General features: G+C 42.7%; 1 protein-coding gene across 1 annotated transcript; it reads left to right on the top strand.

Moving 5' to 3' along the window:
• The first annotated feature begins 7,568 nt into the window (after positions 1–7,568).
• On the top strand, positions 7,569–22,116 carry HNRNPU (heterogeneous nuclear ribonucleoprotein U). Its single transcript, XM_054279238.1, has 14 exons — positions 7,569–8,488; positions 9,326–9,437; positions 9,560–9,633; positions 11,946–12,085; positions 13,667–13,766; positions 14,831–14,943; positions 15,360–15,623; positions 15,867–15,986; positions 16,595–16,723; positions 17,089–17,257; positions 17,792–18,031; positions 18,217–18,419; positions 19,476–19,547; positions 19,969–22,116. Exons 1-14 carry the CDS (start codon positions 7,765–7,767, stop codon positions 20,020–20,022), a joined length of 2,514 nt encoding a protein of 837 aa, XP_054135213.1. The 5' UTR covers positions 7,569–7,764; the 3' UTR covers positions 20,023–22,116.
• The last annotated feature ends 901 nt before the right edge of the window (positions 22,117–23,017 follow it).

Raw genomic sequence — 23,017 nt, 5'->3', positions numbered from 1 at the left:
AGTACATGAAAGCATTTGAGATACATACAAATGGATGAAGAATATAGGGAAAGCTATAAATCAGCAATTCAGAAGTACAAAAGAACAAAAGGAAATATTACCAAAAATATTTCCTCATAATAAGCGTGCTTCAAATAAACAATGGACTTAAAACTTTCTTCTGATTTATTGCTATTTGCAAAACCATGGCATTAGGTAGAAACTCATCTTGTTAAGCCTAAGAACTTGGACAGGGATGGCTAGAGTTAGTTACTATGGAGTTTTAAAAAAATGTTGGCTTTTGTGATGAGACCAGCTTCAGAGAAGAAAGAGAGGATAAAGGAAAAGAAGCTGGTTTTAAGCATTCATTTAAAGATTTGCCATCTGAATGCTCTGCATTAATTTCCTTTAATTCTGATCAGTTATAAGCACTTTTCTTCATGTAATTGCTTATTTTTCAAGTGTTTTGTGGTTATTTTGTTATTGTTGTTGTTGTTGTTTTTAAACTAGAGTATCTGAGACTTTCCCATGTGGAACATACTGGTGATAAAAAAATCTTTCTAGATATTGTGGACAATCTGCCTCTTCTCTGTTTTGAAAGTGTGAGATTTGTGCTTGAAGTGCATGTCTGTTTTCACTCCTTTATAATGATACTTTTGGTTGTAAATTTTTCAAGTATGTAAATGATAGACAAGCACACTGTTGTCACACAGATCTTATTTCAGAAACACTGCCCTGCCTATGATAATAGGATTGTTAAAACCTTTATTTGTTAAGACAGGCATGCTGTGTTCACCTTGCTTCTTACTTTCTTAACTTTTGCTGTTGAGGATCTCTTATTTTGCTGGTATGTGAAGCAGGAGAAATGTGCAGATGCCTTTTCTCATAGAGGAACTGCCAGGCAGTTCTATTTTCTTTTGTATGAAAAAGAAGTCATAAAATCCAGAATCTAATTGAGGCCCTGACCCCGTAATGAACTCAGCAGTCACATGGGTCTGGGGACACAGGGAAAGCTATAGGAGAGAAAGCCTTGGATTGCAAATACTGACAATTAAGGATGCTGCTCAAAACACATTGGCCTGATGTTATTTGAAAGGATAGCTTTACGTTCCCACCAGAAAATCTTGGTTGGATAGTTTAGGAGCTTGTTAACTCTTGGATTAGCTGCTTTACAGCAGAAAGCCCTTAGAAAATTTTTTACCCTCCTCCTTCCTGACTTTACTGGCACTGTTCCTTCAGAACAGCGTGACCTGATGGGATACCTGGTTGTGATTCACAAGTCATGCTGGAAGGGCTGCCTGCCTTCTGGCCAGGGTGCACTCCCAGAAATATTCTTAGCCTATGGATGTGGAACAGCAAGGTTACATGTCAGTGCTTTACTTCTGCTGTTTATTGTCAAATAATTGTTCTCAGAGAGTTTGTAGGAGACTCACTGAGGTTTTTTATGCTTTCCTAGGAAATTACCTGTAGTCATTTGCTAGCAGTTGCTTTAGTGTGTTGTCAGAAGAGTTTCTGTTGCTAAGTCTTTTATATGAAATTATGCTAGTTTCCCTCAGCCTGAAAAAAAAAAAAAAAAGGCTGAGCAGATTTGCTCCAGCAGAGTGGGTTAAAGAGCAGTTTACGACAAAATGGCTTTCTTTCCAGAGAGCATTCTACAGTGAAGTTAATTCAACTAATGCAGTTTCCTACAATGAATCAACTGACCAAACCTCTGACCTCATTTCTTTATCCTCCTTTTAAAAATTATATAGTGTTCAATCTTAAAGTTAAGTTTTCCTTTTCATTTTTGAGCTGGCTTCATTTGGGGCTAAAAGAAAAGCAGCTGGACTTGGATACTGCTTCCAAAGGTAAAAGCCAAGAGATCTGCAACCAAGACTGTGAGGAAAGGCAGTTTTGTACTCTCCAAGATGCTTTTTGGTGCTTTGGAGTCTGCTTAGCAGACTTCAGGATTTTGCAACAGCTGCCTTGTAGGATTGCCAGGGTAGTGCCTAAACAGGGAAAGCTGCTCGGGGTCCATCTATCTATCTGGGCTCCAGCTGTGTGTCACACAGAAGTGGCCACCTTGAAAGCATTCTAACATGTATTAATGAATATTTTAAAATAGTTCACTTAGTCAGCTTTGCCTATCACAGATTTAAGGCATGCCATGGTAGTACCTTTAGTTACCATAAAATATTCTTTAAAATTCTAGGTTTATATGGATTTTTAGCATGGCCTTCCCAATCTGTAGAAGCCACTTTTTGTGAACTGAGTAGACAGAGGAGATGGTCTAAGAGCTAGCACACAAAAAGTGTGCCACAAAAAGTGTGTGGTGACTTTTTTGGCAAGAGCATCTTATGATGTTTATGAGGGAAAGGAGAAAGACGTATTGAAGAAGCTTAAAGAGTAAAATCCTTTAAGTGTAAAATTATGATAGGCATGTATTGTGTGTACTACAAAGAGTGTTAAGTACAAGATGAGAAAACCAGCCCCAGAAGGTGGTTATCTGGACATCAGTGGGGGCTGTATTTTCAAAGTCAGATTGAACAGAAAAGTTGCATTAGGCAAGAGCTGGTCTGTGGCTGCCAGTTGTGAATTGTCTTGTCTCCATGATTGGGTTTAGTTACATATCTTGACCATTTGTGTCTTCATATGTGAGCAGAAAGGTACACAGAAACTGATAGTCAACCTTAAAACCTACTTATGATTGTTGTAATAGACCCTTAGGGAGATTAATTGATACTCCCTTGAAATGGTTCTTCCACATTGTTTTCTCACAGGAGAACCATATTTTTGGAAGCTAATTTACAATGCTACCTCCTCTTCCACAGACTGACTGCTGTGCAGAGGGGTTTAGTCTATCTAAATTTCCAGAGTTCACAGCTCCACTCTAGTGAATGTGTATATGTGGCAAGTTACCAAAAAAATATCCAGGAACTGCAGATGTCTGATTTGTGGAGCTAAGTATCTTCTTATGAATTAGGTCACATATAGGACTTGAGACATGTGTAGTGAATAAACTTCTGTATGGCTCTGAATAAAGCCAAAATGAATCCTGGTTTTAATGTTGGAGAATGCAGCCTTTTTTCCCAAGGCCAGGCTTAGAAACTGTGAGTCATTGAATGCTCTGAACTGAGAAACTGTTTCTCAGAAACCCATGGGCTTGGGTTTTGGATTTTTTTGTTAAGCAAAGCACATTACTCCTTGGAAATGGGAAAAGGGGGATTCTTTTTGGTCTGGGGTCAGTGAGGGTGACAAACACAGGTCATGGCTGATATGTGATGTCCCAGTGTAGCTTTCCAGTGCTTCCTTCTGCTTGGTGGAATTACTCAGCTACATCATCCAGCACACAGGAAAAGCAAAAGAGCATTAGTCTCTTAAAAATTACTTTACCAACCAGAGTTTACCAACTCCGAAGTGACAGTGACCTACAGGCCTAAAGCTGGCAGAAAGTGTAATAAGACCAGCTTCTGAGGAGAACTGGCTAACCAAACCAGTGCCAGAAACCTGAATTCAGTCCCTTGAACCTTGACAGATCTACTTGTAATTAGACACTAACTACCCCTTAGGTCCTGAGGATGCTGTCAGACCTAACTAATCTGGTTCCTATGGAATTAATAGGCCTTATTTTGGCATATGACCACCTCATTTCTGAGACTGAACTCCCTTGATATTAAAATATCATGGAGAGATTATAGATAGTACAAGGTCAGTCTAGTTCAGCATCCTGACTGTGATGGTGAGCAGTAGTGCATGCAGGGAATGAGGAGCACAGTGCTATTACTCCAAAACAAACTCCTGGCCTCCTAGCAGACAGATCCTAAGATAGACCCATCTATGGAGATAAATAAATAGGGGCTAAGAAATCATCAGAACTGCCTGTTAGTTGTGCAACCTCACTTGGGACAAATCAGCACTTTAAAAATGCCTGAAAATTTCTCATTGAGTCTAGTAATGATTAATGAGTATTTCATGAGCAGTGATGAAAAGGGAGAAAGAAAAAGACTCGCTCCACACACTGCTTGCTAGCATAAAAGGCAGCAGAGTATTTCAATAATGATATCCTCTTTTAAAGTAATGGTATGTTGAATGTGGAAATCTGGAGGCAATATTAATTAAGGGTAGATGGATCAAGGAAGAAGAGACCAGGAACGTACTTTGATGGTCAGATGTAGGGTAAAGCACAACAAAAAGAGCCAGAACAGGACAGACAAGGCTCTAAGAGAGCAGAACAGGGAAACACAAATGCCTGGGTTCTCCTGCAACACTGAAGATGTGTGGAAAGGTTCAAAGCCCAGGTGGGATTGGACTCTTGTGATTGTTCAATGCCCTCCTAAAACCTTCCTCTTGCTTTTGTTACCTCTTTGTCACTGCTCTTGGTAAACAGAAAGAGAAGAGAGATTTGGAAGAACTAAGGGTGAATAACAGAAAGAACATTATAGGTGAGCAGAGCAACTAATTGAAGTCTAAGGGAGAACAAACAAAAATGAGGGAAACCAGAAACTGATCTGCTGAAGGGCCAAGTCCCAAAGGACTTGGAAATTACTTTTGAGAGGGAAGACTGGTTTGGAAAGAAAAACAGTTTAGGTTAGGAAGTAACACAGGTAGGAGAAAAATGCTATATGACTGATAAAAAGTGCATAGGATTGCATCTTTTATATATGGGGGCATGTCACTTTTCATTTAAATAGAAAGGAAGATTATGTTTCAATATATTTTGAGATCAAAAAAGGCAATTTTAATAGAGGAGTATTATTGTGGTTACCAGAAATCATGTTTTGTTTTTCGTGTGGCCATCATCATACAAGTAGCAGCTTTGCACATTAAAGCTTCAAGTGCTTTACTTTAGTGTTATCCTGTTTCAGGAGGCTGCATTACCAAACACTCATTTTTGATATGGCTGGCATCTATCTATCTGCATGTTCTATGAAAAGCAGAGTTGGAGGATTCACTCAGTATCTGAACTAAGAGAGGGTATGGCAAAGAGGAGAGCATACATCATTAACCCATTTTTCTCCTTCAAAGTATGAATAAGGGAAAGGCACTCTTGAAAGGACTCAAAGAGGACAGGGGAGTATCTTAAGAGAGATTTTTCCCAGGCACAGATAGGCAATAAATATGTATTTAACTTACATATAGAAAAAGCACTTTTTTTTACACTGAGCAGCAGTCATTAAAGTTACACATCTATTTCAGTCATGTGTGTGTTTTATTTACTTAGCTTTATGATTATTTACAACTATTTATTCATTATTTACAACTGAATCACCTGACATCTGGAAATTAACTGGGATTTCTCACTTCTGTAATAACAGGTAATATAACTGTAGCCTGAGAAGTCTTGCTACACCTGTTCGGTAGTGTAATTAAGTGTGTGGTTAGATAGTAAGCATTACCCTTATTATGATGGTATGAGTTAATCTTCTTTTAAAATAATAAGTTCATCCTTCTAAGTGGTTTAATAAATAGACAGCTGTATTAACTTTAAAATTGCCTCAAGTCAATAGTACTAAATTTCAAGGGAGAGAGGGGAAGGGAAATGTTTTTTACTTCATCTACTTGTGCCTTTATATACAGGCTTGGATGCTTTAGGGTAAGGAATCTCTCCATGAGCCTCAAAGCTGTTAGCTGTTTTGTTTCTCCATGGTAACAGGAGTATAAAGCAGTATGAGCATGTTAGTGAAGTAGGGAGACATGACATCCTTTAGGAATGGCATTACATGTGACGACTGCAGCTCTCAGGCGATTCTGAATGAGAGTGTGTTCTAGCACAGAGGCACTGTCAATATGTGCAGATGTGCTCGTTTAAGGCAAGGCTTAGGGATACAAAGATGGCCTAAAAGAATCTATCAATCCATAAAGTTTGCAGTAGTAGATTATCAGACATTGGGGTTGATTAAACTCTTCCAGAAATATGACTCAACATGTGAAAAGCCCTGTGCAAGATCATGGTCTAAACACAGGGGTTTGACTGAGGTTCAGATAATACAGAGTTATTGATGTCTTTTCTGTTTAAATTTGTTTACATACCAAAAAAAAAACCCAAAAAACAAACAAAAACATCCCCAAAAAACATGAGGGTTGGATAGGCAAATGCCATCGAAATGAATGCAGATTATCTGTAAATTATCTGTAAGTTTCAGCCAGTAATCTTGCAATATTAACTAGTTTAATTTTGTTGTCACTTTGACAGAACAGTGTATGTCAGGAGTCCTTCAGCAGACTAGCTAAGATTGTTCTTTCATGAAGAAATGGATGAAGGCAATGATTTGGAGTGGTACAGTTTAATCACATACTGACCTCTCCTTTGCATTGATGTACTCTTACCTTTTTTTTTCTGCTGTTGAGGTGACTCTGACTTACTGGACTGAAATAAAATTTACTAAATTGACCTTAAAGTAAGGAAAAGGTTCTGGCAACTTTTCTCTCATCCATACATATTGCATCTCTTCCTGAATCGGTTCCAACAAGCTGTTGTGTAGCGCTGGGTTCAGCTAACCTTGCCAACCACGTCGAGTTTTCTCCAAGTAGATGTAGCCTGCCTGAGGACACAGCAGTGTGCATGTACGTGTGTGAAAGAGCCCTTTCCTTGCACGCTTAGAACGGGATGACTTCCTTGTCTCTCTTCCCTTCCTCTGGGGCAGGTAAATGTAATTTGCTCTGGTTCAGGAGGCCACACAATCTCCCAACACAAGGCAACTTCGTGGCAAACCCACCTTCCCTTATGTTGCGCTCCATATTGATCCTCTGATGGTTTGACTTCTATTTCTTTTCCTGCAATTGAAAATCAGCTCTTTATCTGGGCTCCCTAAGGAAGCCAACTTGTAGATCCGTGCTGCCTTTCTTCTCATGTGAAATCCTCTCCACTCTGTTTTCACGTTACTTTTGACCGAATTGGAGAAATCCAAAATTCGATGCCTGTACAACTCGTGTGGCTGGGAAGAGCCCCGTGTATAGAGGGAGAGGCAGGGGGAAGAAGAGGGAAAGCTGCGCAGTTTTGGTGAGCGGATTAGCCCCGTGCCGAGCTCCAGATTAGGAGCCCGTGCTCTGGAGAACCTTTGTTATCGCCGGCTGTGGCTGAGGCTCAGCCCCGTGCCTGCCTCCCGGTGCTGCGGAACGGGACAGCCCCGCTCCCGCTCCTGCCCTTACATAACCGCGTTAGCAGGGCTGTGCCAGGGACCCGCTCCGAGCAGCAGGGCCCCTTTTCAAAGCCCGTACGCAACAAACCGTGCGGGGCCAGGCCCGAGGTGGGCGCAGAGGAGCCAGGGGGATGAGGACAGGGTGCTGCGAGGCTGTGGCAGGAATGCGGGTCCCTGGTGGAGGGGGGGACATTCCGCTCGGGCTGTGGCCTCAGGCGGGCGAGAGCTGACACGGGGGTGGCTGGCAGCGGGCTCATTGTGCCGGAGCGCTGTATCTATCGGCCGCTCGGCCGCCGCCGAGAAAGTCGGCGGGCCAGGGGCGGCGGGGAGCGCTGCTCTCGGGCGGGTATTTACGGTAATGCGGGCGTTACGGTAGCGCGGGAGGGCCTACGTGCGCGGGGGCGGGGCGGCGCGCGCGCGGCGCCGGTGCGTGCGCGGCCCCGCGAGGCGCGTCTCCCTCGCGAGCTCGCGGTGAAAGGATTTGGCGCCAGGCGGGTCCGGCTCCGCAGCTCCCGCAGCCGCACGAATCCCCCCGCCTCCCGCCCGCACCCACCGCCCGCCGGGGCACTGACACACCGCACGCACAGCCAGAGCCGCCCGTCTGTCCCTGCTCGCCGCCGCCCGCGCGCCGCCCAGGGACCGAGCCGCCAGTGCCGCCGCCGCCGCCATGAGCTGCTCGCCCGTGAACGTGAAGAAGCTGAAGGTGTCGGAGCTGAAGGAGGAGCTGAAGAAGCGGCGCCTCTCCGACAAGGGCCTCAAGGCTGAGCTCATGGAGCGGCTCCAGGCCGCGCTAGACCAGGAGGAGGCCGGCGGGGGCGGCCCCGCCAGCGGCGCGGCCGAGCCCGGCAACGGCAGCGTGGAGGGGGAGGCGGCCGAGAGCGGCGGGGGCGCCGCGCAGCTCCGCCAGGGGGGAGGCCCCGGCCAGGCCGCGGCCTCCGCCATGGAGGACGACGACGAGGAAGGACTGGAGGCCGCCGATGGCGACGCCATGGAGCTGGGCGAGGAGAACGGCGAGCGGGCCGGGGGCGGCCCCATGGAGGAGGAGGCGGGCGGCGAGGAGGAGGAAGAGGAGGAGGAGGAGGATGAGAACGGCGACGACCAGGGTTTCCAAGAGGGGGAGGACGAGTTGGCCGACGAGGAGGAGGCCGCGGCCGGAGACGCCAACGGCCACGGTGATCAGCAGCCGTCGCAGCCCCAGCAGCCGCAGCAGCCCCCTCCGCTCCTCCCGCCGCGCAGCGCCGCTGCCGCCAAGGAGGCTCCCGGCAAGAGCGCCGGGGGCGCCTCGGGGCCCGCCGCTGCTTCTGGCCCGGCGGGCCCCGCCAAGCAGCAGCAGCAGAAGAAAGCGGAAGGCGGCGGCGGAGGCGGCCGCCCCGGGGCGCAGGGCGCCGGGGGTGAGTGAGCGTGGCGGCGGGAACCGGGGTGGGGGCCCATTAATCCCAGCCCCCCCGCCATGACGGGGGTTGCCCGGCCGGGGGGGTGGGGGTGGTTTCCGGGGCGCGCGCGGGAGGACGTTGGCGGCCCCGCGCCTCGTGCTGGCCCGGCGGGGGGGCGGGGGAGGGGCGCGGGAGGAGGGGCGGCCGAGGGGCCGCTGGGGCGCGCTGTGCATTGTGCGCCCGGCCGCGCGGGGCGCGCCTGACGTCACTTCCGGGCTGGGCGCCGCCGCCGCACGGGATGGCGCTGGGAAGGCCTGGCGGTACAATGGAGGCGGGAGCAGGAGGAGGAGGAATCCCTTCCCTGGGGCTCCCGCCCGCGGCCCGCCGGGAGGAGGCGCAGTCGTGCGCATCGCACGGTGCCCTTGCGAGCGGCTGGCAATGTCCCGCTGCCTCCGTGGTGGGCGGGTGGTGGTGGAGTTGCGGGTTTGGAGGCGCGGCGGGTCAGGAGGGTTTTTTTATCGTTTTAGTTTTTTCTTTTTTTCTTTTCGTTTTTTTTTTTTTTTCGGGATGGTTTCAGTGGGGCTCATAATACTGAGGGCCCCACTAGCTGCTGCGTGGTGTATTGGCGACTTCCGTTTGCTAAATCATTTGTGATTGGCGACAAGTTTTGAGTCTCCCGTGAAAATTCAACATACTGGGCTTTACCTTAATCACATAGTAAAATTCCTAAGATGTTACTGCTTATCTCATGCTGTAGCTTGCTGCAGTTTGCTAAGTCGAAACCATTATACCGATTTTATTTCCAATTAAAATAAAACTTACAGTAATGTAAGTTATTCGTCGCTTCTGTTGCAGGAGATGGTAAAACTGAGCAAAAACCTGGTGAGAAGAAGAGGGGAGTGAAGAGACCACGTGAAGACCATGGCCGAGGATACTTTGAATACATTGAGGAAAACAAGTATAGCAGGTAAACAGAATTGGTGCTGGGCAGCATTTTGTGATGAGGGGGAATAGAGTACAGAGGTGTTGTTTTAACTTTGTGAAAATACATGTAGCCTTATTATGTTTTGTTTGGTTGTGTTTTTTCAGGGCCAAGTCCCCTCAGCCACCTGTTGAAGAAGAAGATGAACATTTTGACGACACAGTGGTTTGTCTTGATACTTGTGAGTAAACACGCTTTCCTTTGCTCTGGAAAGGTGTGGTGTTAAGGTTTCTAATCTTAAAACCACGCTTTCTGAGACAGGGAGGATAACATTTGTTGATTTTCATTACAGGTAACTTTAAAAAAAGACAAGAAAAATACTGTATTTCCATCCATTTTTAGCAAACCAAAGAACAGAAGGCTATGACTATGTTAGCAGTAATAGGCTTGGTTTTCCTATGAATTCTGTAGTGATAGACAGTTCTGTGAGGAAATCTTAGCCAAAACCCTAATCTGGTGTGGAAGCTTAGGTGGGTAAGTGTAGAGTGCACATAGAACACCCTGCAGACAGCTCGATGGGACAGCTGTCCAGCACTGCTGCCCAGAAAGCTCAGAGAGACAGCAGCATAAGTGCTTACAAAATACGCTTGGGGAAGTGAGCTTCCTGCATAACTACCCCTATTTAGTGGAGTGCTCTTTCTATCTTCTAATAAATTTATCAAAATCTAGTAATGCCTCCTCAGAAATGACCCATTCATGTAACCTGTGGGTATGTGGGCTTTGGGTGGTGGTTTGTGCAAGTGGGATGGCTAAGAGACTTGGTCAGCAGAGCATAGAAGTTGAGAAGTGTCTGCAAATGGGGTTTTTTTTGAGGCAGATTATAAACATCATTTTTACTGTAACATTCCATTATGGCACAGTTAACATATGTATTCTTGAGGGTAAGTATAAGGGCTCAGCACAATATTAGAAAACTTGAAGTAATGCTTGAACTTGTTGGATTCTTACAGTGCCATGGAAGGAAAGCTTAACTTTTGGCATTGTCTGGTATATTTGTTAGAAGTTTCAGGTGGTTTTATTCCACACGAAATGGTTTGAAATGGAAGGAGGTATTAGTTTACAGTCACGTAAATTGCTGGATATGCCATCCCTGACATTTTGCTAACTAAGTCTCAAGTTTCTAGCTGCTAACCTGGTGAGTAGCCACTCCTATGGGAGTTTTGGATTTTTCCAATAGCTGAGTAAATAACTGCTTTTCATTATTACTGTTTCTAGTAATAATAGCATTTTCTAGCGGAAAATCTTGTTACTGGACAAGTTCTGATTTAAAGTGTTGGCAGACTCTCTAGAGATAAGATTTAAACAAAGCTGTAAGGCTGAATTGTGTAATGAATTGGCACTCTCTTGTGGACAGTGATCCAGACATGTAAGAGGTTTAGCCACTCTTAAGTGCCTTTTATTGCCTGTGTCTTACAAAGAAGCTGTAACTTCAAATTCTGTTTCTCATCTCCCATTCTAAAGGTAGCCTGCCAAGATGGGTTTCTTCTGTATGATTTTATCTGTTTTTCAACAAATAAGAGTTAGCAGTACAAATGAGAAGACACTTGGATCACTGATAGTATATTTGAATTTGGGGATGGCTGTATGCAAAGAAAACAAAATCTTGTGCGTAAGAGTTGCCAGTAGCACAGGGCAGGCTGCATTTTAGTGTATTCTGGCATCCTGCAGGTTTTATACCAGAACAGAATTCCTCACTGTTATGCTCATTTTGCTCCTTTCTTGTAACCATCAGGTAGGTTTGGAGCTGCTTCTGTGGATTCCTTGCTCTGGGGAATCCAAGTGTTGCGTGCTGCACCTCTTGTTACCATTTGGCATTGTTTTTCTGAAACCTACTGGGAGATTCATTTGCAATTTCATGGTGTGCAGCTCTGAAGATGCTTGTAAAACCAAGGTTCTGCTTAGGTTCTTGGGGTGATAGGTGAATTCAGCGTGTAGGTCGTGTTTCTGGGCTGAAGTAGGTTCTCTTAGCACACTCTGTGTACTTAGCATATCTGCATCTGACTTAACTGCCTTTATTTTAATAGACATAATCTAATTTGACTTGCTAATTGACTGTATTAACCAGAGACTACATTCAGTACTTAAATAAAAACATTAGTGTTCACATTTACTTCTTAGCAGCCCTTGGGCTTGAGCAGTGAGACTGCTTCAGAGTCTGCTCTCTAGAGGGTACTGGAGAGCACAATGCCGATGGCTCCGTGTGGTGGAGAGAGGTAACTGACGGAGGGTTCAAACAGATGCAGATGGAAAAAAATAGAGGGAATTTGTGTGACAGAAGTGAAGATGGGTTAGCTAGCTTTTCCTAAGATTCTGGCTGATCTTCAGTCCGCAGTTCCATCTAGGCATGTTGCTTCTCTGAAAGATCCTGGGTACTTGCTGACAGTTTGTCTTTAAAATCACTCTTAAAAGCTGGCATTATCTTTAATGCATAAAATTGGACACCTGTGCTTAATTTTGTAATCAGAGTAAACAGAATAATTTTTATGTTAACAGATAACTGTGACCTGCATTTTAAAATCTCAAGAGACCGGTTTAGTGCTTCCTCTCTGACCATGGAAAGCTTTGCTTTCCTTTGGGCTGGAGGGAGAGCCTCCTATGGAGTTTCTAAAGGCAAAGTCTGCTTTGAGATGAAGGTGAGTTAATGTTTATAGGAGACTTTTGCATACTTAAATGTAATATTTATACTTGTCACAATTTTTGGACTTGGTTGAAACGAACTGATGTGAACAGGACTCTTGAACGGCCTTCTCTTAAAAGAAGATGGCTCAGTTTGCAAAACTGTTTTCTCTTTTATAAGAACTTTGATTTAACAAACAAACAGAAGTCAGAAATTTTAAAACAACCCACAAAACACTACATTTGTTCTGAATATGAGACTTTTGGTCTTATATTTTAGTCATTAATTCTATTTGTCATCTTATGCATCAACACTGAAAGTATTTTTATACTGTCTACTCAGAAGTTTGCTTGTGCTTTCTGGAAATTACAGAAAGCTTGACTTATTTTTTTTTAAGAAATATAAATTATCCCTACAGTCCTTTCTGGTTCTGCTTAGTCTTTGAGTTTGATCTGCTCTAGGCATGGATTTGGGCTAGATGACCTCTAGAGGTCCCTTTCAACATCATTAACTCTGACATGATGCATTGAATGTGAGTATTTAGCACTTAGTTGAATTTTGAGAACAAGAGTTCTCCTGAAGAGTAAGAATGGCAAAGAGCAATCAGCCTTCTAATAAACTGATTTCTCCAGCTTGTTAATGGAAGGGGAGCAAAACCACAAGGCTTGAATTTATTTTTCTTATTCCTTTTTGACTTAGCAGTGTTAAAGGCTTCTTTGCATATGATGGCCCTGTGTGTATTAATCTGTTCTCTTCTCTAGTGCTTTCAAATGTAGCTGTTACCATGAGAATTGGGTAGTGATCCCATTATGCAACCTTTTGCATGCAGTGATTTCTGTGTCTGTTGATACCTGTAACTTTGGAAGGCCAGTGAAGTGAAGTTTATGTCACTGTTTATTGTCCTGTTTGCTTTCAAACGAGTTTCAGCTCAGTCACCTGACTGGAATAGTTCCAGAGATTGATAGGATACTGATGGGCTTTCCGTTTCCTTTTAGTAAAGTTTCTAAAGACAGTTAAAAAACAGCTGGCTGCATGTAGATTCCAGTGCATTTAGGTGGTTTGTTGGGGTTTCTGGGGTGTTTTTGTTTGTTGCCTTTTTTTTTTTTTTTTTTAATCTGGTTATGTTGTTTGGAAGCTGGCAGCTTGCCCAGGAGGTCTGCTCACAGAGAAAAGGGATAGCGTAATACTTTCCCTCTAAGAAGCAGGTTTTTTAATACAATGCACATTTTCTTAGCTAAGTAATTTACTGTTAGTCCCAACTTCATGGTAACTCCTTTTTTTTTAATAAATATTTGTATTGATTGTGATTTTAGTACAATGTCAATAGGACTTAAGGCTTTTGACCACTGACAAGGGACTGCTGTGACAAAGTGATGAAGATATATGGTATCTTCATTGCTGAGTCAGGAGGTAGAACTGTTTAGTCACTAGCTGCAGTTTGATGTTCTTGGTCATGTTTTTTTTTGCTGAAGGTGATCACTTAAACTTTGCAGAGATTTAACCAAAGTGTAAAGGTTCAAAATGTTACCTTTTGTTCTTCCATCTTGTTAGTGTATAATAAATACTGCTTACCTTTTACTGAATAATTTAAAAATAGGTTACAGAAAAGATTCCTGTTAAACACCTGTATACAAAAGACATTGACATACATGAAGTGCGAGTTGGCTGGTCACTGAACACAAGTGGAATGTTGCTTGGTAAGACTTAAATACTTAAATGTTTAATTGCTTTTGTGTTGATGTGGCTGAAGTTTAAATTTTGATTTTTCCTGAAGCAGGGGGGACAAGCTTAGTGACTGTAGTCTGTGTGTTGTGAAAAGTGATCTTAATTTGAGTCATTCTCTGAATGTGGTATGAGAAAGTTCATTACTAGGACCAAATAAAGTCAATAAATATTCAGACATGTAAGAGTTAGGGCCATAATTTAAGAATTAACTCTTCCAGTGATTATGTATGGGTTATGGAGAACATTGTTAAGTACTTGACAAGATAAAGAATTTGTCTTTCTCATGTAGTGTCAAAAGTAGAAAAGGGGAGTTGCCCTTCCCTCCACTTCTAAAGGGTAGTGCATGGTAAAAAATTTAACCCATGGTAATTGCATTATCTTTTTTCTTGCTTGGTGGGAAAATCCTGATTTCTGAAAATAGCTGGAAAGAAAGAAGTACAACTTCATTATATATGAAAAATGATGATGATAATAATATTTATAACTTGTTGCTGAAACACACATTTGGGGGAAATGTTAGTGTGTTCTGACCTCAGCAACAGCTTTCTACTTAAGTCACACCTGAGTCCTTGTGTTTGACACTTCCTGTTAGCTTGTTCCTTGCAGCTTCATCCTCAGCTGTTGCATAGGCTGACTGTCTGCTAAACTCCCTTTAAAATGGGAGGGGTAAGTGCTCCTGGAGACTAACTTCAGAAAGCCTTTCTGACTTCGTTACAGCAAGTATACCAGTGCATAATCAGGTCTTCACAGTTTAAAATACTTGTTCATGTCTTTATCTGACAGTTCAGCTTTTATTGAGAGCATAAATCTGGAACCAGCAGCATAAAGCTTTTAAACAGGGGTGAGGAAATGCTGCTGTTCTATCTCAAGTGAAAGTATTGAATAGAAGAATGAGCTTGTATAGCTATTGGGGGGTGTCATAGATGTTTTGGCATTAATAAAAATACTCTGAACAGCAGCTTATTTGAGTAGTTGTAAGGTGATTTATGTCTAAAAGGAAAAGCCTTTTTGTAATTAGTTTAAATTGTTCCTTCAGGTGAAGAAGAATTTTCTTACGGTTATTCTCTAAAAGGAATAAAGACATGCAATTGTGAGACTGAAGACTTTGGTGAGAAGTTTGATGAAAATGATGTGATTGCATGTTTTGCTGTAAGTTTTCACTTATATTTTCTTTTGAGGGGAAACATCCTTGAATTTTTAGACTGCTTTGATGTTAGAAGCAGTAAAGCAAATACATAAAATCATGGGAGCAACAAGTTGTTAAACAAGACAAGTTGTTTAACATAGGCAGGCAGTAGAAACGGCAGCTATTACTAACAGTGACTGCTGGCAACATTATTTCAAATTCATGGACAAATGTCTTTTAAAGCCTTTTAACAAAAAATCAGATCTTGAACAAAATTATCATTGATAGTGACTCATTAGAAGAGAAAATTGGTTTTAATTCCTTTATGAAACAACAGTGTTACAGAAGTTGAGTGAACATAGCCAGTAGAGTGAAGTGACTGATTAACTGTATAAAGTGAGTTAATTTTATCCAAAATAATGCTTTGTCTGAAAAACAGAATTTTGATGGTGATGAAGTGGAGCTCTCATATTCCAAGAATGGACAAGAGCTTGGTGTTGCATTCAAAATAAGCAAGGAAGTTCTTGATGGGCGGCCACTCTTTCCACATGTTCTCTGCCATAACTGTGCGGTTGAGTTTAACTTTGGTCAGAAGGAGGAACCCTACTTCCCAGTACCTGAGGAGTACACCTTCATCCAGAAGGTCCCCCTGGAGGATAGGGTCCGAGGACCAAAGGGACCTGAGCAAAAGAAGGATTGTGAAGTAAGTTTCTTCTGATGATCTCAGAAGTTGTTAAAGCACATGGATGGAAATGGTTAGAGTTCAGGAGACTGTTCCATCTCACTCTGACATATTTGTTTGCTTTAATACTCAGTGTCTTGTGACCTATTCACTACCTTCCCCACCCCCACAACCCCCTCAGCATCCATTAGGCTTGCTGGGCTAAGTTGTATACTAAAGAAAATCTTTGAACTAGTATCTCAAATACAGAACTTTTTGTCCTAGGTGGTGATGATGATTGGCTTGCCCGGAGCTGGCAAGACTACATGGGTTACCAAACATGCAGCAGCAAATCCTGGAAAATACAATATTCTTGGGACAAATACTATTATGGACAAAATGATGGTAAGTCATAAGACATTTTTATTTCTTGATATATTGAAAACTTGCTGTAAATCCAGGGTCTTTGGCTGCCGTAGGGTTCTTTGGTATCAAAGAATCTGGCTATTAGTTAGGTAGTGACCATTGGTATTGAAGAAAAGACTGGCTTTGGCACTTAGTGCATGGTCTGGTTGACAAGGGTGGTGTTAGTTGGACTCTGTGATCTCAAAGGTCTTTCCCAACCTAATGGTTCTGGATAAAGATTTTATTACCTTGCTGAGATGGGAATTCACACATGGCTGGATTCAGAAGCTTTTTTGTGGTCAAATGTAAGAAACAGTCAGCTGTTGTTGACTACTGAATGTATTTCTATTTCTCTATACATTACTGTTCTCAGAGCTGGAATTAGTGTTGTGAGAAGGATACCTTGAACTGAACAGTACCAATTCTTGTGGAGTCTTTGTTTACAAATCTCTTACGTTCTGTGGAGGGTTGAGAATTTCAGTGATGAATTTGCGGCAGTTGTGGCCTTGAATTGAACAACCCTTGAAGTGTGTGGAAAGCATTTAGCAAAGAATGTCAGCCATATGTATCAGGACTACACTGACTAACTCTGGGAAATTTCTCCATAGGTTGCAGGTTTTAAGCGGCAGATGGCAGACACTGGAAAACTTAACACACTGCTGCAGAGAGCTCCACAGTGTCTTGGAAAGTTCATTGAGATCGCAGCTCGCAAGAAGCGGAATTTCATTTTGGATCAGGTAGAAGCTTCAGTGAAAAACGGTTAAGGAAATTTTCTTTAGGCTGTATTGTAGTAATTAATTGGGATTAAAGTTATATTATAATAGTTGTTTCAGTTACTGACTTAGTACTCATTCAGGGGACACAAAGTTGAGATATTACTACAAATGCTTGTCTGAACTTCTCTAGATTTATGGGATGTGGGAGGAAGTGTTGTAACACATTGATACGAGCTCGTAACTTTGCATTATGCAGCATCTTTATGTCCAGTTATTTGTAAACTTCATTGCAAGCTCTTGTAGAGGTGAAGTCTATACACCATAAGTTGACTTCCTTAACTCTTACAATGACAGCTACGTGTAGTAAGTTACTGCATTTTTTTCAGACAAATGTGTCTGCAGCTGCGCAGAGGAGAAAAATGTGCCTGTTTGCAGGCTTCCAGCGCAAAGCAGTTGTTGTTTGCCCAAAAGATGAAGACTACAAGCAAAGAACACAAAAGAAGGCAGAGGTGGAGGGAAAAGATCTTCCAGAGCATGCAGTTCTCAAAATGAAAGGCATGGAACATAATCCTATACTGTGTTTTAGGATGCTGAGTATCTGTTTAACGGATTAAGTAAACGTGAAGTCTAAAAAACCACTTTATCTTAAACAGTTGTACTTATACAAAACTGGAAGACTATTGTAACTTGGTAGGATAACACTATATTGTGTTCCCTCTGCTGCAGTCCTTAACACTACTCAGTTACGGTGATACGCTTCATGCAGATGCACAAAGCTGTCTTGGCATAAAGTGCCCTATATACGTGATATATTTGGCAGAAACTGGTGTTCTGAGTGGAGGCTTATAAAAGAAAAAAAAAAGATAGGCAGAATGTTTTCGAGGTTTGGAACAGTACTGGCAACTCCATGAAGACCTGTTTATTTCCTTTGTCACTGTTATATTTCCTAAATGCTCAGATTATGTAATTTTGTCCCTATGCTGGGGGGATGCAGCGGGTGGGAGGAAGAATGGGGGAAAGGTGGTTTAATTGCGGCTTTGCTTAAATCTGAATGTAGATGCTGAATACTCAGTGTTTTTGCAATTATAGGGAACTTCACACTGCCAGAGGTAGCAGAATGTTTTGATGAAATAATCTATGTAGAGTTGCAAAAAGAAGAAGCTCAGAAGCTTTTGGAACAGTATAAAGAAGAAAGTAAGAAAGCTCTTCCGCCAGAAAAGAAGCAGAACACTGGCTCAAAGAAGAACAAGAAGAGCAATAAAAATCAGTTTAATAGGGGTCAGAGAGGACGTGGAGGATTCAACATGCGGGGCAACTTCAGAGGAGGAGGTGAGCCTGGAAATAAATCTGTGACTTCTGGAGGTTGCTGCTGCTGGGGAAAAGGTTGTAGTACTTGCATTAATTGTCCACCTTAATGAGAGGCTTTTCAGACCTTGGATTGCACTGTTCATCTTGGTGTAGGAAATGTGTAAGACCTAACAATTACTTGATTAAAGTAACTCTCTCCCTTGCAGTCCCTGGCAATCGTGGTGGATACAACAGGAGGGGAGGCAACATGCCTCAGCGTGGCGGTGGAGGTGGCGGCGGTGGCGGTGGCAGCAGCGGAGCGATTGGCTACCCCTATCCTCGTGGCCCTGTCTTTCCAAGCAGAGGTGGCTACTCAAACAGAGGAAACTATAACAGAGGTGGAATGCCCAACAGGGGAAACTACAACCAGGTGATGCTTTGAAGGGGGGACTGACTAGGTGAACTACAGTACTTTGGATGTTGTTGACAGCTCTGGTGTCTGTGAGGAGTCACAGACTTGGTTGTGGTGCTACACTGATGGCATGCTGCAAGGCCTTTCTAGTTTAGTGCATGTGCCCAGGGCTCTGAGTGTTGTGTAACAACTGCTGATGCAGGGGGTTCATGTTAGGGCTGTACCTCTGTCCTGTTACAATTGAAGATTGTGTGTGTGTGTGAAGGCTGGTCTCTGGGTTTTTGTGTGTTTCTTCTCCTTCCCAAATAATAGTAACTGTTGTTTGGCCTGAGGGTCATAGTGTATCTGTATCATGTAGAGAGCTTTCTGAAAATAGCTCTGCACACAGAGTCTTTGTTTTGGTGTCTAGTGTCAAGCACAACTAATAAAGACACACTAGCTAGCTCTTACCTGATGGAATATCGGTGGAAGTATTGGAAAAACAAAACTGGGATTACTGAAGAGCCAGCAGATGGAGCCCAAGCCAGTAAACATGGCTCAGGTTTGCCTAATACTGACAAACAGGGGAAAAGCAAAATTTTATCTACTTGATAGTATCAATGTCCCTTTGTTGTACCTTAAGTTCTGTTGAAGTTTTGTGGGCTAGCTTGTCTATTTTCAGCTGTGTGACCCATATCCTTTTGTCTGATCAGATAACATATCCTTGTAGCAACTACAGCCTTTCCTAACTAAAAATAGACAAGCTCTTGTATTTTTAGTTGTCCTGGTGCATTTAGCAGCTGGAAATAGGGTGAGTCAAAACTGGATTAGCCAGCTTTCCAGACCAGGCAACAACAGTTGGAGTTGGTTTATTAATTCTGCGGTTCTTCCCCCTATGCTTAAAAAGCAGTTGCTTAGAGGGGAGGAAAGGAGGCTTTTGGTATTGTAGTGTTTTTGGTGGTGTGTTTTTCTATTAACCTGGGGCTGGTACTTCTATATGGTGTGCGATGTTTTGGTGGTAATAAAGATTGGTATTAGAACGCTGCTAAAAAATGCATATAGACAAAGTAGTTAAAAACTGTTCTCCTCTTGCAGAACTTCAGAGGAAGGGGAAATAATCGTGGCTACAAAAACCAATCTCAGGGCTACAACCAGTGGCAGCAGGGTGTAAGTAGTCCCAACTTTACCTTTTTACTGATTGTTAACTTGAATGTTGTAAAATGCTGACTAAAATAAAGAGATGCATAGTCAAAAGTGGATAGCAAAATCTTCTAATGCTAGGTAATATCACTATAAATAGCTTCCTGTGCAAAACTTAATCTGCCTTGATGGTCTTGATATATCAAATACCAGCTGTGGCTTAATGTTCTTAATGGTATGTAGTACTTGGCTTCACATTACTGCTGTGAAGTGAACTTTTAACTGCCTTCAGTTGTTCAGGAGCTTGCTGCTGTTGGAGAGGACTTTAATCTTCTCAAGTTCCAGGGGAACTAGACATTTGTTAAATGCTTTTTTTTCCCCCCTAAGTAAGAAACTTAACCATTATGTGATTGTAGGTTAAAACTAACTATTTATTAATCTGTTGCAGCAATTCTGGGGTCAGAAGCCATGGAGTCAGCATTATCACCAAGGATATTATTGAATACCCAAATAAATGAACTGATACATATTTCTCCAAAACCTTCACAAGAAGTCGACTGTTTTCTTTAGTAGGCTAACTTTTTAAACATTCCACAAGAGGAAGTGCCTGCGGGTTCCTTTTTTAGAAGCTTTGTGGGTTGATTTTTTCTTTTCTTTTTTTGTACATTTTTAATTGCAGTTTTAAAGTGATTCGTAAGAGAACCTCAGCATTGTGCACGAAAAGAGAATGTGTCAGTATTTCAGGGTTCTACATTTTATCTGTAAAATGTGACTTTTTTTTTACCACAACAGAAGTAAAACGTTGCTTTGTACCTGGTGTCTTTTTATTAAAGAATTTTCTCCTTTTTCCCCATCCCCCAATTTCTAAGAAACAGTCGTGAGTCATGTCACAATATGATAGAAATGTTAGCAACCAGATTCGTATGGAGGCATCTTAGTAGCCCTCAAATACCATGAGATTATGTAAAGCTCCCTATTACACTCCATCCTCTCTATGAAGCTCTTGGGTGGGGAGGGGAGGAGGGGGAGGCAAAAGTTTCTGGCAATAACTAGGACTTTTTTGTAACATTTGGAACTCAATAAGATGTTGGGGGCAAAGAGGAAACCTGGGGCTAAATAGTGATGGTGGAGTGTATGTAGAAGCTCTTAAAGTTGTAAAACTCGGTTGCTTTATTTGTGGAGGCTCAAACTTGTGAAGGTACAACACCATAATTTTTTTTTTCCATTTGTTCTGCATTTTGATTCTGAAAAGAAGCTGGCTTTGCCCATTTCTTATTAAACAAAACTTGTTGTAAATCCAGTTGTCTAATGGGATCTATATGAAGTTAGCTGTGTGTCTGTATAACTCTTTCCCCACAAAATACTGTATACCTAGTGTGCTTGTAGTAGTTACCTCCACCATTTTGTAAGCTAATGAAACTGTGAGTCACCCATTTTATATCTTAATTTTTAATCATGTCAATTCTCAAATGGGTGTATCTCCTTAGCCTGCTGATTCCTTTTCTCTTTAAAGAAAGTGGGTGGAGAAGTTTAACTCTAGACGTTTGTTTGCAATAAAATAAATTCATTTTACTCTTGTTTGGGATTGTCGCCGTCAAGGTCTAAAATCCCATTAATGCTATAAAGAGGAAGAGAATGTATGAAAGCAACAATGTTGGACAGTTTTAAACTCATTACTGTACATGCTGAAATACTTGTGTTTCTTTAAAAAACTGGTGGTTGCTCTGTTAGAGATCTATCACATGTATAATTCACAGTTTAACATGGTTATGTGTATAGGGCAAAAGTCTTTGAGTTGCGCTTGCATCATGTAAATCCACTTAACCTCTTTATTGTAAAATAGCCATTAGGGAAGGAGCAGGAGGAGGATTTGGACAGGGAGTAGGACGGGAGGAAGGATTGTCATGGAGTTTAACAGAGCTTCAATTTGTTTTAACTGTTATTTTGTTCAGCTTTATGCTTCTGTAAAATTGTAGTGGCGATGTTAGCTGCTAACTTGCGTTCTAATGCCGTAAGACAGGGAAGAGATGTACCCATTGTGAGAGGGACACGGGGTACACGTGAGAGCACGTGGCACTGCTGCCATCAGGGCCCTGGAGGGTGCTGGCAGTCCCCGTGGCAGTGTATGGACTAGCAGAGGCTTCCTGGCAGCAGCCTAGAGCTAGAGTCGTGTGCTGTGCTTGAAACCTTTCTCCAGTGTTAGTCAATTTCTAGTAGTCTTCAGAAGTAAAGATAAGCTTGTGTTGCTCTTCTAGCCTTTATAGCAGATGCCATTGCATATTGACATTAAACATTAACAGCACCACCTCCTTGTTAATAGTGCTTTAAATCATCCCTTTACTTTGAATGAGAAAAATGTAAATTGTCTTAAAAGAAACATTATTTAATGAAATTTGGGGAATTGAAACCCAAATATGTTTTGCTGAAATGGAGTTTTCTTTAGACTTGCAAAAAAAAGTTTAGTGTAATTAAAGTCCATTTCCCTTCTACCCTCCTCACAAGAACTAACACTTTGTATGGAGTGCTGATCCTTTGCTTATTTTGGTACTCTATAAAATGATATAGTCTTAAACTAAAATATAAGAGCCTACACTTACTATGTGGTTGTAAAGCCTGTATTTCAATTCAAAAGTCTGGGATGTTTTGTTTTCAGTTTCTTTGCTGTATGGTGTTTAAAAAAAACCCCAACAAAACAGCCACACGTGAGATGCTTCAACTCTCACACTCAAAAAGGAGTATCCTGTTTCTATTAAAAATACTCCTCCCCAACAAAAGCTGTTTTGGTAAGTTCGGCACTATCTGAGGAACAGAATTCAGAAAAGCTTCAGCACATGCTTATACCTGGGACACGTGTAGCTCAGAGAGGGGGTGGAAAAGTCCACGTACATCCTGCTCGTGATTTGTCACAGTTGAGTGGAGAGCAGGGGTTGCATGGAGCCGTGTATGCAGCCTGGGTCCGCCCACACACTCACTCTTCAACGTAGCTCTGAATATTGCTAGAGAAGGGATTTATTTTGCCATGTGAAAATGGCTTTTAAAGAGAAGCAGTTGCCTAAAGAGTCACTAATGCGTTTAGAAGGGACAATATGAAACTTAGCTGGTGGCTATAGAGGGGTGAGGAGGGCACAGCGGTACATGGCCAAAAGGAGAGGGCTGAGCCATCTGTCACATTCAGTGATTCCTTGCAGCTTACAAGGGTTTGTTTACATGCAGCAGAGTACTTGGATTAGAGCAGCCGTGCTGCTGGTGGCGGTGGCACAGACAGTGGCCTGCAACACTGAGGTTTGGGTTCATGTTTTGGGGTGCTTTTCCTTTTGGAGTGCAAACTGGCTTTGGCTTTTTCTCCCTGAGATGGGGTTTTTCCCTTGCAAGAGTACAAACCTGGACAGCTTCGGGCTTAGCTCTGCCAGCGGGACCGTGGCCCGTGGTGCCTGTGCAGCTGTTGGCAGCAGGGCCGGTGCTGGGGGGGCTTTCCTGCAGCCCTGTGGGATGCTGCC

This window comes from Melozone crissalis, unplaced genomic scaffold (assembly GCF_028551555.1).
Source record: "Melozone crissalis strain CALT ecotype California unplaced genomic scaffold, PUWL_Pcris_2 ptg000027l_1, whole genome shotgun sequence".
Taxonomy (NCBI): domain Eukaryota; kingdom Metazoa; phylum Chordata; class Aves; order Passeriformes; family Passerellidae; genus Melozone; species Melozone crissalis.
Note: the sequence above shows the minus strand (reverse complement) of the source record. Positions and strands in the feature narration are given on the sequence as shown.